This window comes from Chinchilla lanigera, unplaced genomic scaffold (assembly GCF_000276665.1).
Source record: "Chinchilla lanigera isolate Chin_1 unplaced genomic scaffold, ChiLan1.0 scaffold00038, whole genome shotgun sequence".
In the NCBI taxonomy this organism is placed as follows: domain Eukaryota; kingdom Metazoa; phylum Chordata; class Mammalia; order Rodentia; family Chinchillidae; genus Chinchilla; species Chinchilla lanigera.
Window position 1 is genome coordinate 9,854,401 of NW_004955439.1, and position 19,089 is coordinate 9,873,489.

The 19,089-nt window shown below is 41.6% G+C and overlaps 1 protein-coding gene across 3 annotated transcripts in view; it reads right to left on the bottom strand.

Annotated features, from left to right (window-relative positions):
• Esr1 (estrogen receptor 1) overlaps window positions 1-19,089 on the bottom strand; it is a 364,976-nt gene that overhangs the window by 265,770 nt on the left and 80,117 nt on the right. For 2 of the 3 annotated variants that reach the window (XM_013517315.1, XM_005390574.2), the window contains exon 2: window positions 9-536. In XM_013517315.1, coding sequence (XP_013372769.1) covers window positions 9-466 — 458 coding nt within the window. In that variant the 5' untranslated portion in view covers window positions 467-536. Of the gene's footprint in view, window positions 1-8; window positions 537-2,501; window positions 2,589-19,089 lie in introns of those variants that run through there. The other variant, XM_005390573.2, reaches the window with a different exon arrangement.

Consider the following 19,089-nt stretch of genomic DNA (forward strand, 5'->3'; position numbering starts at 1 on the left):
GGCGGTACCTGTAGAAGGCGGGGGCGCCGGGCTCGCGCGCTGCGTAGCCGCCCGGCTCGTTCTCCAGGTAAAAGGGCACCTGCTGGCCGTGCGGGTGCAGGAAGGGCGAGAGCTGCGGCGGCGGGTGCAGCAGCATCAGCGGGCTCGGGGACACGCTGCTGAGCTGCGGGAAGCCCCCCAGGCCGCCGGGGCCGAACGCCGCGGCCGCCTCGGACCCGGGGCCGTAGGCCAGGCCGGGCTGGCCGTACACCGGCGCGGAGGCGGCGGCCGCGGCGTTGAACTCGTAGGCGGCGCCCTCGGGGTAGTTGAAGACCGCGGGCTTGCCGCCGCCGTCCAGGAACACCTCGCCCTGCGGCTCCTCCAGCGGCATCTTGAGCTGCGGGCGGCCGAGGGGCTCCAGCTCGCTCGCCTGGATCTGGTGCAGCAGGGCCATGCCCGAGGCTTTGGTGTGGAGGGTCATGGTCATGGTCAGCGTCGGGCGGCGAGGCGCAGGCCGTCCCGGCGCGCGGCGGAGGGCGCAGCAGCCCGCGGGCCACCTGGAAAAAGAGCACAGCCGCGGTGAGAGGCGGCGCGCGAGTCCCCCGCCACCGCCACGCGAGCTCCGGCTCTAGCCCTGGCCCTGCCCCGGCCCGAGCGGTCTGTCTGTCTGTCTGTCTGTCTGGTGGAGCCCGGTGGCCAGACTCCAACAAGTGCCGCCCCGGCGCGGGTGCGCTCCGCCAGCTCCGGGGCTCCAACTTTAAGTACCGGTCTCCTCTGCTCATATGCATCACAAAGGTGCTGGAAGCCGGCCAGGGACTGCTGCTTTGCACAGACATTGGTTCAGACATCACTCCTGTCACCCCTCATTTTGGAGCGGTCCCAAAGAGCCGCTTCCCTGAACTTAACTTGTCGCTGCTTGGATGGAAGCTGAATTTCACTGCAGGGGGGCGGGGGCGCACGAGGATCTCCTAAAGGTGGCCCCGGGAAAACTGGCTTTTAAACAGACGCGGAAGACTAAGCCAGGAGCCGGCTCTTTCTAGTGTGCTGCCTCGTGTGCCCATGCCAGGCTTCAATCTATCTCTCTTTGTCTCTCTTCCTGCTTGATTCACTCCCCTTGTTGTCTAAAATGTGTAGTGTGTACATAGAATGACCCTGGGGAGGACTCGTCTGTAACTGAGATACGGCAGATAGAATGGGGTGTGCGGTTGCACACGCGGCCAGCCACAGACAGCTATATTTAGCAGCCGCAGGAACTGATAGGCGGCATCTGGGGGGAAAGGGTGACAAGGCGAGATGCCCACATACTAAGAGATGCATTTTGCAACCAGGAGAACGCTGCCGGACTTTGATTTCCTCATCTGTAAAAGGCTGCCAACGTGGTCCCCTCCAGCCACAGCCTTCTGAGATTCTCCCAGCCTGACTTCTCTGTTTATGTTGGACTACAGCTCTGTACTTGCTCCTTTAGAAATTCTCATGTGAATGATGATTCAGAAAAACCTTTGGTTAGGCGCACATGGGTGTTCATGCCTTCCACAGGTTATGCAAGGAAACCTTTAGAAAAGTGAAGATGACATGAATTTTTTTATGCATAATCTCAGGTCTTTAACCAAAACTTGGGAAATTATGTCACGTTGCCTAACCAGGAAATTTTCAAATGCATTTCTGTAGTCCAGTTCTTTAGTTCTACAAGTGGACCTTCTAGGTGCACTTGAGGCAGGATACGCAGCATCAAATATCCAAGTGAAAAAGAAATGGAAAAAAGTTTTGAACTCAAACAATTTAATTAAAAGCCAATAGTGATTTTAATTAATGAGACAAAAGGGCTGTTAAATGTATCATAACCCAAATTTTACAGTTTATCATTTTTAATAAACTTCCTTTGCTCCAGCCTAAAAACCTCTGCTGCAGCCACTAATACTTTAACTGCTATCCCAAACGCCCAAAAGGCTACCTCACCAAATGTTCATGGCATACATAAATGCCAAGGTTGCAGCTACTAACACGAATATTTTAAAATACTTACTGATAAGTACATGTGTTGTCTAAGTCTTAAAAAACAGATCATTTCTGGATGATATGCAGATAACCTGATTTACTATAAAGACAAAATTGAGTTTAACATCGGTAACTATAGATTAGAGGCAAAGAAAGGGTTAAAAACACATTAGGTGAGTCGCAGATGTCCCTCTTTATGGCCAGCAACCATTACTTTCCAGAACAATATTTTTACAGATGATTTAGTTACTGTAAACCACACTTTCAATTTTCAAATGCCTTTTTAAAACACATGCAAAAACACTTCACAGGGCTCCTTTAAAATCTGAGCCTGCCCAATTATATGTAAATGATATAAAGAATCCTACAAGTCCTAAAAGAAAAAGGATACAGGAAACGCACACACTCCCCCCGTGGCAAACAGCACATCCTCATCTCCCCGCTAGAATACAGACACTGGCCAGGAAGGTGAGAGTTGCTTTCTCAAAATGCTCAAGCTACAAAGAGAGAAATCAAAACAATCCTACCCTGCTGGATCGAGAGCGTGTTCCAGAAATGTTCCATGGGCTTGTAGAAGTCAAAGTCCGAGACAGTGAGACGGGAGGAAGGAATGCGTTCGCATGTTCGAGTGGCTCGGTGTGTGATCCAGGCAGAGCGTGTGTGGATGTTTGTGTGTGGAATGGCAGGACTCGGGAAGCAGCCAGTAGGCAGGGCACTTGGCAGCCCCTCCCGGCAGACGCGGCAGCTGGGCTGCTGCTGCAGGGAGCTGGATGAATGGCAGTGGGGAGAGAGGAGCGACTTGCCGTGTGGCGCTTAGAGTAAGCACGACTGGGGAGAAGATGCTCCAGCTGCCTGTGCTCCCTACCTGTTGAGCCAGCTGGAAGAGTGCCCTGTGCTTTCTGTCCCCATCCTAGGCAGAGGGGGAAGCAGCAAAAATAGAATAGCAGTCAAGAGTGTACGGAGAGCAAGTTTACAAAATGTGCTGCGTAGTTTTTCCCAAAGAATACAATTTCACAAGAAAAGCCTTCTGAGATGCACTAGGATCCAATGTCTTGCAGGGCCTGACCCCCCAGATGGAACAGACGCACAACTGCCATGCCTCTAGTGGCACAAGGAAATCAGACTTTGGAACAAATGTTTTGGCATTCCAGGGATGTGTTTCCAGTGGAAATGTGATACTCCTCCACCTCCTTAACCAAACCCACAGACCTTTCCGCCAATAGCTCATTGACTGCTTTCCGTGAACATGTGGAAATATATATCATTTAAATCTTAGTGTATAAAGATAAGACAGAGATGGTTACCTTTACCTTAAATTGGTTATAGGGAGAGGCTTCTCAAATTTGATGGCACCCAAGTAGATCCACACCTGGGCCTCAACTTCTCCTTTGACCACACAGTGATAAAGTACTCTTCGTGTCTCCTAAGGTCCCAGGACACAAGATGCCTAGTGCAGCCTTTGTTGCCAGACATTAGTCACCACCTTGAGTATTAAATGACTCTAATCACAATGCCAGGAGTGTCCTGTCTCTGGCTTTAGCACCCTATGCAGTTACCAAGAGATTTATGGGTGATTTTGAAACCAGTAGAAGAAAGAAGTAGAAAGTTTGAAAAAGTGTTAATGGTGTCATAATGCAAATATACACTTTTTTGTGCTTTGAAAGACCCAAGATAATGTAGCATCAGAACATACAAGAGCTCCCACCACAATTGGCAATGATAATAAATATTGACTAGAAATAAATATTGATGACCAGGTTATGACTTAGTCATAGAATATTTGCTTAGCATGTACAAGGCCCTGGGTTCCAACCCCAGCCCTGCATAAAGAAAGAAAAGGAAAGGTCAAAGGAAGGAAGGAAAGAAGGAAAGGAAAGAAGGAAGGAAGGAAGGGAGGGAGGAAGGGATGAAAGGAGGAAAGGAGGGAGGGAGGAACAAAATTGTTATCTTTTTTTGGTGACAGTGGTGAATCCTGGTGACAGTAGCTCCTCCTGTAGGTCAGCAAAGGACACCGGTGCACTAAACCAGGGCAAAATAAAACAAGAGTTTTCAAGGAAGAAGGCAAAGAGAGGAGAAGTAAGGATGGGGAAAGGAAGAAAAAAGGAAAAGAAGAAATAAGGAGAGAGAAAGGACAAGAAATCTGAAAATATTCACTTTCAACATAGCAAGGATAAAAAACCTATCTCCTCAGAGATGTTGATTGTGAGAAATTAAAATTCTAGATAAAAAGCTCACCATTCTCCTTGTGGCCTGACATTCCTTCCCTGAATGCCAGAGACTTGCACTTACAAGCCGAGATGTCCATAAGACAGTTTTCTAGACCACTTTCTTTCCAGTAATTGCTTTCAAACCTTTTTTGACCAGCTTTACACCCCAGGCTTGGTAATGGCGGGAAACCATGGTACAGGATGCCGATTTTCCTCTGGCGCTGCTGGAAACAGCTCTGTCTGGGGCACAGCCCTCTCATCCTCGCTCTTCATTCTCATGCTGGGCACCACAGTCCCACTGGCTGGGACTCACCGGTGCTCCAGGTGAAGGAAGGTGAGGCCTGTTCCTCCAGCTCTATCACCCACGTGTCTCCAGATCCACTTCTCTAGCTACCTACTAGGACCTGCTGGCTTGTTCAACTATAGGTCCTCCTTCTCTCTCTTGCCCTGAGCTTTATTATCTCTCCAATCACCAAGATTAAAATCTCACCATCTTCTTTGGGGTCTGACTTCCACTGCCATCCATACCTGATCAAGAGTTCCTGGGCATCCCGGCTTCTCAGTCCCTTTCCACTGCATTTCTATCACGCCTCTCAGGGCCTCATGACCTTGCCTGCCCTACTAGCCTCCTAAGGCCCTCTCTGCCTCTTCTCTCCCTGGCTTCCTCCCAGACCCTGCTGCCAATTTATTTTCTTGGCTTTTCAAGGCTTCAGCCTCTATTGGTCATAACCTAGATCCATCTTTAACCCACATCCAGCTTCCCTAGGAATTCAAGTCTCCCTCTATCCCACTATCCTTTCTAGTCTAGCACTTCCACTGTGGAGCCTCTGCTCTGACCAAATGAAAACTCAATATTCCAGGAACTCCAAAGTTTTTTTGCTGTCCAGAACCCCACTTTCCTAGCTTGTCAAGGAAAAGCACTTCCTTTTTTAATTCCCTCCCAACGCCGCTACATCCTTGATGCATTCATTCCCTTATTCCCTTTTGAAAGAGAATTCCCTTCCTCTGAGCTCCAGTGGTAATTCCCAGGCATTACCACATTCTCCTTTGACGGAGTAGTCATTTACCCCTGCATCCTGCTCTCCTGCTCCTGAGGACAAGGTCTGCCTAGAGGCATTTAGGGATTTCTGTGCCTTAGAACAGTGCTTGATCATTGTTAGGCCATAAAATACTAGCTCATTTACTCATCTAGATAATTCAAAGAACAAAATAGTATCCCACCTGTCTGGATAACCATTTCCAAAGCCAACTTTCCATGAGATGTTCTATCACTTTCAAAACTATTGCTGCTAGGTTATCTTTGTATCTCCCCAGCGAGCGAGGGAATAAAGTCAAATTTTAAATTGGTACCATCTCGAGGCCTAAGCCTGCAGTTCTTGGCAACATCATTCACCAGACAGCTCTGTATTTATTTTCAGTTCTTAACCAGATAATACTGTGACCAAACATTAACCTCTCTATCTCCACTAACAGCCTTTTACATTTATAAAAACATTATTCCTCCAACAGCAACATGGGGGAAAAAAAATGGAAATACCTCATGATAGCTTACATCACTAGACATGGTTCTTTCACTCTGAGATGAGGCTTAGTGCCACTGAAGCTGATAGCTGTACTGATTTTTTAATTTTTTCCAAATTCTTATTAGTATATGTTTGCACACATAATAACTGCATTCATTGTGGGGAATTAGCACATGCACATAACCCATCTCAATTCTTTTCACCTCTCCTTCTCTTCATCTCACTCCATCCTCCCTCCACCTCTAGGTCCCCTTGCCATTTACAAAAGATCTATCACCCTGTTTCCTATCACATAGCTTTCAAGTTGCTCTTTAAATTATTTATACTTTGGGTTTCTCATATAAGAGAAACTATGCAGTAATTAAGCTTGTCTGTCTAGTTTATTTCCCTGAGCATTAGAACTCAAGATCCATCCATTTCCCTATGAGTGACTCAGATTTGTCCTTCTTATGGCAGAGCAGTACTCCACTGCATATAAACACCACATTTTCTTTATCCACTCCTCTAATGATGGGTATAATGCCCTCTTCCAAGATTTAGCTATTATGAGTTAGTTGTGCTGCTACAAATGTGGGTAGGCATGTGTCACTGCAATATGATGTCTTTAACACTTTCAGGAAGATACCTAGAAGGAGAGCAGGTGGTTCAAATGGAATTTTTAGTTTTAGTTTTTGAAGAATTCCCACCAACACAGTGTAGAAAGGTTCCTTTTCCCCACAGCCTCACCAGCATTTGTTATTACTTGATTACCTGATGATTAGCCATTCTTTCTGGAGTAAGATGGAATCTCAGCATTGTTTTAACTTTCATTAATGGCCTGAGATGTGGAACATTTTTGCTATACTGTTTATAAATGCTGTACATGGGAGCTTATTTTTGAACATGTATTTGATATCATCCATCTTCCTCTAAAGTATAAGACTTGTGTTTCCTTTTAAGTATCTTTTCATTGTAAAGATAGTTTGGTCATTCATGTGTTTTTTATTAGCTCCTAGGCTTTTTTTTTTAACCTAACATTGGATTTTTATTTCAAGTCTCCTAACTATACAGTCTGATGAATTTGGATGGGTGGGTATGCCTGTCAAGCTATGGAGTATTTCCATTGCTGCAGAAAATCCTTCCATGCCCATGCTAGTCAATACCTAACCTCTACAGACAAACACTGTTCTGGTTTCTGCTACCACCAATTTATTTTGCCATCTGGCTCAGGTGATCTCTTCTGAAATGGAGCATATATGCACCATTTCCAACCAATGGCACAACCAGCTGGGTGCTTGGCTTGTGGCTTACCTGGCATCAAGGTACCAAGCTGTCCTCCTCTCAGTTACAGCCTTCTCCTGGGATGGGACCCCTCGTGGTCACAGAACTTTACTAACACTTTGTTACTCATGGGCTTTTTAAAAGTGTAACAGGCTTTTAACATGTTCACGGGTTACCTAAGCCTACAAGGAACATGTTAACAAGCCAAATAGAATCAGTGTTCTCTCCCATGTTTCTAAGTCAGCAGCCTTTTTTTACCCACTGGCCCTCCAAAGGAAAAAGTCATGATTTGTAAACCAGATGGGATATGCCAAGGACCCTTACTCTTAAAGAGCTGTGACTCTGATGCCATTTTCTGTCTTCCCACTCAGGACTTGAAGATAATTTGAATTCGTGGTTGCCAAAGAGAATGGCTACTCTTTATTATGAATCAACGTGTGATTCAGATTTAACATGCCAGTTTAATAGAATTTAGTAGTACTCCTCTTACATTTTCTTATGAAATATATTTCTAAAAATATTTTAGAAAGCTTTTATATCACTTGCCTATGTTGCATGGGGTAGAAGACAAATTCAAAAGTACGTTCACTATAAATGCCATGAGTGATGCAAAAATCCCAACTATTTCAGTTATTGTTACACTGTGTCCCTCTCCCTTCCTTTATCTGTTGTTTACTTCAGGAATCTCATTGCCAGCTTAGGGTATGATTTGTCTGTAGAGAGCAATATCCAGATTGTGCCTAAATACACTTGGATTCAGATAGTGGTATCTAATGTTACAGAGTATTTTTACACACACACACACACACACACACACACACACACATACACCATGTAATCTACCAAAAACTATCCACAATTTCAGAGCCAAGCCTAAGCAAATGATTTTAAAAAAAAGAGCGGGGGCAGGGAGAGAGAGAGAAAGAGAGAGATTTCTGAGTTTTGAACCTTTGTGGGCCTTTCTGTTTTCTTACAGCCCTGGCCACTGGCATTCCCCAAAAGAACCCAGGACCCCAGGCTAGCAAGAGCTCCTCACCTCTCCCAGACACCTCTACTGTCTTCATACCACGTGGAGGGAGAAACGTGTTTACAAGCACGCCAATGTATGACCCATTCATTCAAAAAATATTGACTACCTATATTTACCAGGATCCTCTCGAAGTGTTGGGCACTGCCTTAGTCAGCTCAGGATGCCCTAACAAAATACCACAGACTAAGGAGTTGAATCATCTCTATTTAGGCCAGAAATTCAAGCTCAGAGTAGCAGCATGGTTGGACTCTGGGGAAAGGCCTCTTCTTGATCTGCAGGTGGTCACCTTCTCACTATGGTCACCTCCTCACTACACCCTCATATGCCAGGAGGAGGAGAGGAGGGAAAGCAATAAAGAAATTGCTTCCCCTCCTAATAAGGCCTGTCCTTATAGAGTAGGACCCTACTCTTAGACCTCATTTAATTTTAATTGCCTCTTGAGAACCTATTGCCAAAGTCATATTGGGGATGAGGGCTTCTATGTACTGTGCCACCATATAAATTTGATGGGGACACAATTCAGGCAATATCAGGGATCCCAAAATAAACCAAACAAAAATCTCAGCCCTCACCAAGCTCATGTACAAGGGGCTCAGTGTTTACAGCCTTCTTACTCAGCTCCTTTCAGCCTCCTCTTCCTCTGCCAGCCCTCAGACTTTCACTCTCCTCTGCCTTCAGCCCCTGGACCCTCTTCTCTGATCCTTACTCCTTTGCCCGCAGGACCACAACCACTCCCAGGATTTAAGTTTCACCTGGACATTGAAGACTTCAGAGTGGAAATCTCCACACAAAATCACCATCCTTTCCAGGAGAGCCCCATTTCCAGTTAACCTATTAGATACTGTCAGTTGCACATTCACTGATTCAACACTTTTCAATTCTTTCTATGTACTAGCTGCTTGAAGCTCAACTTGTCCAAAATCAATTTAGTATATTTTCCCCAGAACTGCTCCTCCTCTCCATTTCCTATCCCAGCAAATGGCACTACTGTTCATGTAACTGTACAAGCCAAAAGAATATAGTTCTGCCCCATGACCATTCTTCTCATTGCTTATATTTTATCTGTCACAAATTGTTATTTCTATCTCCTTGACCTCTTGTGAGTCTGGTCCCTTTCTTCATCTGTGTTAGTCAACTTTTTGTCACTATGACAAAATACTTGAGAAAATCAATCTAAAGGAGGAAAGACGTATTATGGCTCATGGTCTCAGAGGTTCAGTCCATGGACAGTTGGCCTCATCACTTTGGGCCTGAAACAAAGCCAAAGATCATGGCAGAGAGCATATGGTAGAGCAAACTTCCTTGCCACATCATGGCCTAGAAATTGAGAAAGGGGGAAAAGATATAGGTCCCAGTATTCCATTCAAAGGCACGTCCTCATTACCAGCTTTCTCCAGTTAGTCCCACCACACCCTTCCCAACAGCACCAGGACCAGGAACCAAGTCTTCAACACAAGAGCCTTCAGGGGACTCTAAAATCCAAACCATAACATTATCCTCATTATCAGTTGGACCACCATCTTCTCTCTGAAGACCACCAACTTCCGCCTATCCCTTTTCATGTGACTTATTCTTATTCATCCTTCATGTCTTCCTAAAGATATCAGAGCCAAGAGGACGCTTTCTTGATTTCCTGTTGAGTGTCTCTTCTGTGAATGCTTGTATCTCCCTGTCTCAGTCTCTTCCTGCTGCAATAGCAGAATGCCACAGATTATGTGTGTTATGAACAACGAAAGTTTATCTGGTGATGGACATATAGGCTGCTTCCAAGAATTACCTTTTATGAATTGTGCTGCTATAAACATGGATAGGTATGTGTCACTTTAGTATGATGTCTTTACCTGTTTCAGGTAGATACCTAAAAGGGGAATGAAGAGTCAAATGGAATTCATATACATATGTCCAACAACAGATGAATGGATAAAAAACGTGATATTTATACACAATGGAGTACTATTCTGCCATGAAGAAATGAGTCATTTGTAGGAAAATGGATGCACCTTGAGGCCATAATGTCAAGTGAAATAAATCAGATGCAAAAGCTTAAATATGGCATGGTTTCTCTTATATGAGCAAAATAAAAGATAGATAATAAGAAATGGTGAAACAGATCTTTCTCAAATGGAAAGGGGATCAAAAGATGGGGGGATGGGAGAGGAGGAAAGGGGATGTAAAAAGGAATTAAGAGGTGTTATTTGCATGTACCAACCCCACATAAATAAACATGTACTGCACTCATAAATAAACACATAAGCAAGCAAGCCTATTGGGCTATGGTTCTAGGGTCTGGAACTCCAAGATCAAAGGGCTACACCTGGGAAGGGCCTCCTTGCTGTGTTATAACACAATGGAAGAGCTTCACATGGTAAGGAAGCCCAGGGGTGAGATAGAAAAGTCTTTGTATTAGCCTTTTTGCCAGAAGTCTACTCCCTCAGAACTGGTCAAGTTCTACTCTCTCAACACTGCTGCAATGACTATTACATTTCAGGATGAGTTTTAGAGTTGATATTCAAACTACAGCTCTCCATAAGCACTCCCATTAGCTCTTATCACAATTGGATTTTCTATCTACCTCTCTGTATCTCTTACTGGCCTGTAAATTCACAAAGGTCACACAGGAGTGTGTTTTTCAAAAATATATGTCCATTTTCTAGTGGATGCTTAGTTGGCCCCCAACAAATACTGTAATACCTGATGCTTAGTTGGCCCCCAACAAATACTGTTTGAATAATGAATATCAAAATCCTTTCCAGGTGTTGTATTTGCTTTAACTGAATTCCACAAGGATTTAACCCAAAGGGGTGACTATAATGCCTCAAATTTAGAACCAAAGCTTGGAGGAAAATTCAGAAGTAGATTCATAGTTTTGAGAACAACCCACATTTTTTATTCCATAATGGACTATTAAAATTGATGGTTGCTTTACTGGTTCTCGTGTCCAAACTATTCACTGTACTTATAAAGAAACTGAAAAAGTGAAGGAGACGATCTCGAGGGCCTGGACTATTGTCTAGGTCCCCAAACTTAGAGTACATCATTCTTCCTAGCCCAAACCTCCACTCCCTGTGTAGAGATGGCATTGTTCTTTTAGTGTGGCCCATGCTCAGCATAAATCAAGGTATAATTAGGTGGCTCGTGAGCTATTTCTATAGTCTTTTTTGTTTTGTTTTGTTTTGTTTTTTTGTTTGTTTGTTTTTCTCCGGTACCAGGAACCGAACTCACGACCTTGCACTTGCCAGGCAGGCGCTTTGCCGCTGAGCTAAATCCCCAGCCCTATTTCTATAGTCTTAAAAAACATCTCCAGCTCTTTGGAAAACACAATGAGACTGCTTCCAGATTCTCAAATCCCTGGTAAAGAAATGAGGAGAGGGTTTGAGAATATAATGTTTTTAACAAACATTGAAACAACTTGTGTTCAGAGACATGACTTCCCTCAGGAGAACGTGAAGAAATGAGTAATCCACCTTCCAGTCATTGCTCCTCAGAGAAGAGCTCATTTAGGTCTCCTTTTTACATCATGTAATTTGAATTGAACTTTCTAGCTACAGGACAAATTTAAATCCTTCCTGTATCTGTTAAGTTGTACAAATTTGCAAATATAACACCTTTAACCAAACAACAAAAACAAAACTAATTATTTTATTTCATTTGACACATTTCAATTTCCAAGGGATTCTAATTTGAAAGACGCTAACGCTCCTTTCCATTTTGCTATCACACTGAGCAAGGGAGACATAGAGGATCAAAAAGTGTTGTCTTCCTGAAAATCATTAGCCTCATGAAAGAACGGAAAGGTTACTGGGAATAACAAATCATAAAAGAACGGAAAGGTTACTGGGAATAACATGAGCATGTTACTAGAATTTAAGGACAAACTGTTGGTTGATCCTTGCATGGGGTATTACATGTAGTGACTCTTGTCAGCAGCTTTTGAACCATAAATCGAGATGAAAAAAAGAATTCCACAAACTTTTATACCAAGTACTAATAAACAGCTAAACTGTACAAATCACACATTTTTTCTCTTTTTCTCCAGCCTGCCCTTCTTTCCAGTTTCCTGTTCTTACTATACATCTATTTCTTTCTCTGGTTCCTCGCAGACACCTTTCAAGCCATTCCTGTTCAGCATGGGTCACCCCATTACCTCCAGCTTGCTAATAAAATTCACAGTGGAAAAGGGGCCTGACTGTGCATTCCCTCTCTTACACAGTGTCTTTAACTCCCTCCATCTCCCTTTCCTGCAGGCCAGGCAGTGGCACATCCTCTTCACCACAGCCTCCCCAGGCCTCACTGCAGGCCCAGGAGCCAGCATTCAAGTTGTACAATTTCCCCACTCCCTACACCCCCAGCCACCCACATTCTATTTGCTCACGGTATTAAGTTCAGCTTGCAGTTTGTGGGAAAATATCTCTGCTTGAATGAATTGCCATGCCTACCTCATATGTAAGTATTGAAGTTTAAGAAGGGAAATCTTATTAAATTAAAAAAAAATCCCTACTTGAATTGCAAAAGAATTTTTTTGTTCTTTTGTAGAAGGTTTGGTAGGAGGATTTATAGGAAAAGCATAGGGTCTGGGAGGAGATATTTATCCAAAAAAAATATATTCCACACTTTTCTTTCTCAAAAGTTGTAAATTCAAAATTAGAATGAGCTGTATCAAACCATGCCTTTGTCAGCTGCCACAGTGCCTAAATAAACTGCTCTTCATGTCTCTGTAGGGATGTGTCCCTTTGATCCTCACAGAAATGGAGTTTATTCTTGCCTAAGCAATTAGCAAGCAACATATAAGAAGTACAAACAGAGCGAAGGCTTTCACAGAACATGATCCGCCATGCTCAGATCAGAGGAGCTGATGATTTGCCCCAAAAACCCTGAAGATGTGAGCTTCCAAATCCTGAACATTATTCCTTTGCTCCATGCAAGGCTACGTACAGATAACATAAAAATCAATGAAAGTCCTTTTTAAGTGCTGGTGTAAAATACCCAAAAGTTTAATGGCTTCATTTCCGTTAGTTTCTCTTTCAGAATGAGACCTTTGACTCCTTTGGATATGATAACTTTGCTTTTTCAGGATGGGTGTGAGAACAATTGAGTTAAATATAGCTCTTGCTCACTCAATCTGCACATACTTATTCTTAAAAATAAATGCTGCCTTCACACCAATGAATGTTTCCCAATCAGCCCTAATTCACTTTGCACTTCAGGCTGGACATATTGCCTATCTCTGCAACAGACCTGTAAATGCCTCCTATTTGGGGAAAAAGTCTGACCTGCTGAGCAATCACATCCCACCCTCGACTCTCCTTTTCATTTCATTTGAAGGAATTTCAGTAGAAACTCTGAACTGTGACCCTCTGAGTCCCAGCCTGCCTCCTGGCGGTAACAGTGCTGTGTATACCCTTGAGTTTTGTCACCTAGCATTCCAATCTATAGGTGGGAAGTAAGTTAATAAAAGGAACAAGACTGCATAAACCTGCTTGCAAGCCAGGTTACTGGCAAGGATTATTGTGATCTGTGCTCCCCTCAATTACAGAAATATGCATGTGACCACCCGCTTTGAAGACTTGTTTCATGGTTTGGCCACATCATTTCTAGAGTTGATTTCTCTGATTTTGCTCCTCTGAGAAAGGAAGGGAAGCATAAGGGATGGAACGCTGTTATGATGGCTAATAACTGAGCATCTATCACATGCTCTACAGATGTCATTTCATTTAAAAATTTTATTTCATTTCTCTTCAAACATATAATGCAGTTTGTATTTTAAACTTCAAAAGATATTTCCAAAGCCTTAGGAAAATTCCTTCCCACCTCTGCCCACCACCCACTAATTTTCTTTCTCCAGGGACAACAAATATTACCAGTATTAAAAAGTTTCTTCCTAGAGATATCCCATGCATATGGACCAAAACATACACACACACACACACACACACACACACATTTCACATCCATTTTACATAACCCAAATAATAACATACACCCTGTATTTGCGATTTTTTTGTTTTCATGGACAAAATATTTTAGATATCTTCCCATTTCATGATATAAACCTCTTCCTTCTTTTGAAAATATATAGTGTTGCACTGCATGCAGAAATAGTAATTTATTTTGCCAGTTCCCTACTGATGGCAATTAAGCATGTCTCCAATCTTTTCCAATTAACAACCATACTAAAATTAGTAAATCTACAAGAAAGTCAAATCTCACAGGAGTAAATGGCTGATCTGAATTTTGGTAGGTGTAGCCAAATGTCCTTGTAATGACTGTGCAATTTGAACGTCCACATCCTCACAAATATGGTGGATCTTTGAACTCTTTAATGTCTTTCAAAACATTGTCTCTGTGTAATTTTAATTAGCACTTGTTTTTACTATGAGTGATGCTGAGCAATTGTTCATACAGTTTGGTCTGAAATATTAGCTTTATCAACTAGGGCAGGGTGGCGAACCTATGGCACCCATGCTGCAACGGGCTGTTTGCATCATTGAAAGCTCTAAAAGGTTCACCATCACTGCCCTAGAGCTTGCATCACTTGGATGAAGTAAAGCCTTTAAGATGAATCTTACAGTGGAGACAAATTCTACCCGAAGTAATTGTTACAAAGACTAAGTACAATGATGTAGGAGGTGTAAGTTCTTCTTAACGGTTGGCACGATCTTTTCCCCAGTAGTTAACATTGGGCCTTTGGAAGCACAAGCTAAGAATTAAAGGTAACAGAAACTGTAACCATGACTCCAGTTCTATGGCTCAAAAATCACAGATGAAGTAAATCTACTTTAATGCTTGCTCACTACCTTTGCAAAATGACCTCTTGCTTAACACAACATCATTGAAATTCCATACAACCCCAAATTGTCTCCCTGGGGAGAAAAAAATAATCATGCACAGCGTCACCCGAAGCTAGCTATATACACTCAGAGAACAGAAAGTCACTTGTAAGTCCAGTGTGGTTTGGGAAATGGATTGTTGCGATTCAGTTTTTACGATTTTACAGTGTTTTGAGACCCATTACCAACCACCTTCTATTGCTCCCACTGGGACATTGTACAATACAAGTAAATATCCATCATCAGATTTTCAACCTTCCAGCATAAGTCGTAGATTGTTGACAAAAGTGTAGTCATGTCAAGAAAAGGACTGTGGCTTTTACAAAACTAAAAAGAAATATTTTGAAGCAGGTCATCAAATATTAGGTTTTAAGATGCTTTAATGTACACTTAAATTCTTGGGACTCAAATGCAAATGTATCTACAGTCTAATTATAATTCCTTTATGTACAAAATAAAAAATGGAAAGCAAACATCATAGCTGTAAGTTTTAGTCTTTCTATTTATGTCATCAGTAAGTGTTACCACTGGATTTGAAATTTATGGAAACCCTCCTGGACCCCCATTAGAGAAAAGCAATGATTGTGATTTACTTTTTGTGAATATAAGAGATTTTATATTTATAGCTAGTTTTTCATTTTTGCAAAAGAAGCTAAATAATTGTTTCTATATTAGGACAAAACCCAACTACTACATATTTAAAAGTTTCTGGATCCACAGCATATATATTGAAGGCAAGTTTATACTAAGACTCATTTCCATAGCTATAGATACTCTATCACATTTTGTTAGAAATAAATAAAGATGAAATTAAACTTGTTTTGTTTGGTTCTGTGGTGCTGGGGATCTTACCCAGGACCTCACACATTGCTAGACAAGCAGTCTTAGCACTGAGCTACATGCCCAGTCCAAAAATTTACAGATTTTTTTCTTTTTAAAACACAGGTTCTCACTAAGTTGTTCAGCCTAGGCTTGAACTCATAATTCCTCTGCCTCAGTCTCCTGAGTAGCTAGGATTACTAGTGTGTGCCAACATATTCAGCAAATAGTCTATCATTAAAAACAACATCCTATTCCCCTACTATTTAAAAAAAAAATACGCCTTCCTATTACAAAAACATGGATCTAAAATGAACCCAGCAGATTTAATTTTCCCATAAGGAGGAGGTAGACAGCCTGCCCATTACAGACCATGTCCCTTTGAATTAAACATTCTGCTTTCGTGTTGGGTTTCTCACTAGACTTTGAGATCCCTCTGTGCTACTAGCCTACTGCCTGGCATACATTTGGTACTCTAACATATTGGAATAAAATAAATGAATTAATAAAATTAGTTGAACTTGTTGTCTATCTTCACATAGATAAAAGCTTTGCAATATTTTACCTGTCATTCGGGTTTACATGGATTTACCATGTGTTCTTTCCTATCTGATATATTGAACAATCTCCATTTCTCAAGAATTGCAGGGTGAAAAGACAAGATCTGATTAGCATGCCTTGAAAGCCATATGTCTCCTAAGTCCCAGGCCTGTCTGTCCTAATGGCTCAGTCTCTCAGCATTTCTCACTCTGGATTTCTCATGCGGATAACCTTCAGGAACTCTGTAACACTGTGGCCCAGTACACGCAGACTCACCACACATGTGATAAAGCCAAAACATCCAGATCAATAGAACAGACTCAGGGCCGTGACCATCACATGCCCATCGGCAGGCCGGCAGGCTCCAGGTGATCTCTTTGTCCACGTCCAGATGCAGCAATTCTGTGCAGTTACCATCAACTCTTTGTGATCACTAATAGCAAGTACTACTTACACCGGTACTTTTGGGGAAACGCATGATGTTCAACTTTACATGCCTTCTCGTGTCCAGAAATTTCATTATAAAACCAATTTGCAAAACAAAATTATAAACTCCTTCAAAGTACAGACTAAGCTTGAATCAATTTGGGGCTACACAATGAAGAGACCTGGGTTTTAGAAAGATTGGCTTCATGATTAGAGTCCTTTATTAACTGAATAAAGAGTTTTATTTGACCAACTAGGTTATGACAGCTGAATCATGTTTATTTGGTCGGTTGGATGTAGGTTCATATACAAACAAAATCTTAATATAGAGCCGTTTATGCCTAGTGTTGAGTTGAGATCCCCAAATTTTTTTGATCTATAACTATTATTTTTTTTTACTTTATAGAGAAAAAAATAAACAATGAAGCCCAGTTTCAAAACAGGTTAGTAGGACGGTTACAATAGTTGATACACTGTGTATTGTTGTCTTCATAGTAATTAATCAGTGTACAAGATATAAGCATGATATCTTCTCTAAGCAATATTAGCAGAAAACATTCTTTTCAAAGAACTAAGAGAAACTAGCTGCATAACTCTCTTAACTATCTAATGTATACATATATTTTTGTCTTTTTCCCTTTCTTCCTTTCCCATTTCCCCCATCACAGTTTACCTTTTCTTTTGAACAGTTGCTTCCCAATTCACAATATCTATTGTGCATTTTTGATCCTCTTTCTTGTTCAGTTTCTCACACTAGTGAGACAATGCAATGTTTACATATATGGGTCTGATTATTTCACTTAGGAGTATAGTCTCAAATTGAACCCACTTACCTATAAAAGACTCCAGTTTATCCTTCTTTATAGTTTAGTAGTACTCCATTGTATAGAAAAAAAAAAAACAAAACACAACTTTTTTTATCCATTCCTTAGTAGGTAGGCATCTTGGCTGTTTCCAAGATTCAATTATTATAAATTGTGCTGCTATAAATATGGGTGCATGTATATATCTGCAATATGATGCTTTTGATTCCTCTGGAAGATGCCCAGAAGAGGAAGAGCTGATTCAAATGGGACCTATAATCCTAGTTTTTAAAGAGTTCTCTACACTGATTTCCACAGTGATTGCCCCAGTCTACATTCCCAGCAATAGTGGAGAAGGGTTCCTTTTTCCCCACAGCCCCTTCAGCATGTGTTATTGGTTGATTTTTTGATGATAATCATTCTTGCTGGGATGAGATGGAATCTCAGTGTTGTTTTAATTTGCATCTCTCAAATAACCAATGATGTTGAAAATTTTTCCATGTGTTTATTTTCCATTTGTATTTATTCATCTGAGTAGTGTATATCCATCTCAGATGCCCATTTTTGGATTGAGTCTTTGAATTTGGGGGGGGGGTCTGATTTTTTCAGTTGTTCACATTTAGATAGAAGTCCTTTGTCTGTAAGACAACTCGCTATGATATTTTTCCATTTTATCAGTTGTCCTTTCACTCTGTTGGTGATTTCTTTTGTTGTGCAAAAGTTTTAATAAGGTGAGATCCCATTTGTTGATTATTTGTAATATTTCCCTTGCAGTCTGTGTTTTGTTCATTAAGTCTCTGCCTACCCCTATGTCTTTGAGATTTCTGCCTAATTCCTCTTCCTGCAAATTTAGTGTTTCTATTTTAATATTTTGATCTTTGATTCACTTTGACTTTAGTGCATGGTGATAGACATGGGTTTAGTTAGTTTTAGTCTTTGGCATGTGGAAAGCCTGTTTTTCCAGCACCATTTATTAAAGAGGCTATCTTTCTTCCAGTGAAAATGTTTGGATCCTTTGTCAAAGATAAGGTAGCTGAGTGTGTTTGAGTATGCGAGTGCATCTTCTGTTGTTTCACTGATCCTTGTATCCGGTTTTTTGCCACTACCATGCTGATTTTACCATACTGGCTTTCTAGTATAATTTCAGGTCTGGGATTGTGATGACCCCTGACTTGCCTTTGTTGCCCAGAGTTGCTTTTGCTATTCCAGGTCTTTTCTGATTCCACATGAATTTTAGGAATGTTTTCTCTAGATCTGTGAGGTATGTTAATGGTATTTTTATTGGGATTGCATTAAATCTGTACAGCAGTTTTGGGAGTATGGCCATTTGCACTATGTTAGTTCTTCCTATTTAAGAGCAAGGAATATCTTTCAATTTTCTGATATGCTCTTCAATCTCCTTTTTTAAAGTACTGCAATTCTCACTGTACAGATCTTTTATATCCTTTATTAGATTGATTCCTAAGTATTTCATATTTTTTGATGTTACCGTGAAAGGTGTGCTTTCCCTAATTTCTCTCTTTGTGAGTTTGTTGCTTGTGTACAGGGATGCTATTGACTTTTGAGTGTTGACTTTGTATCCAGCTACTCTTCTGAATTTGGATATTAAATCTACAAGTTTTTTGGTGGAGTTTTTGGGGGTCATCTACGTAGATATCATGTCATCTGCAAACTCAGGTA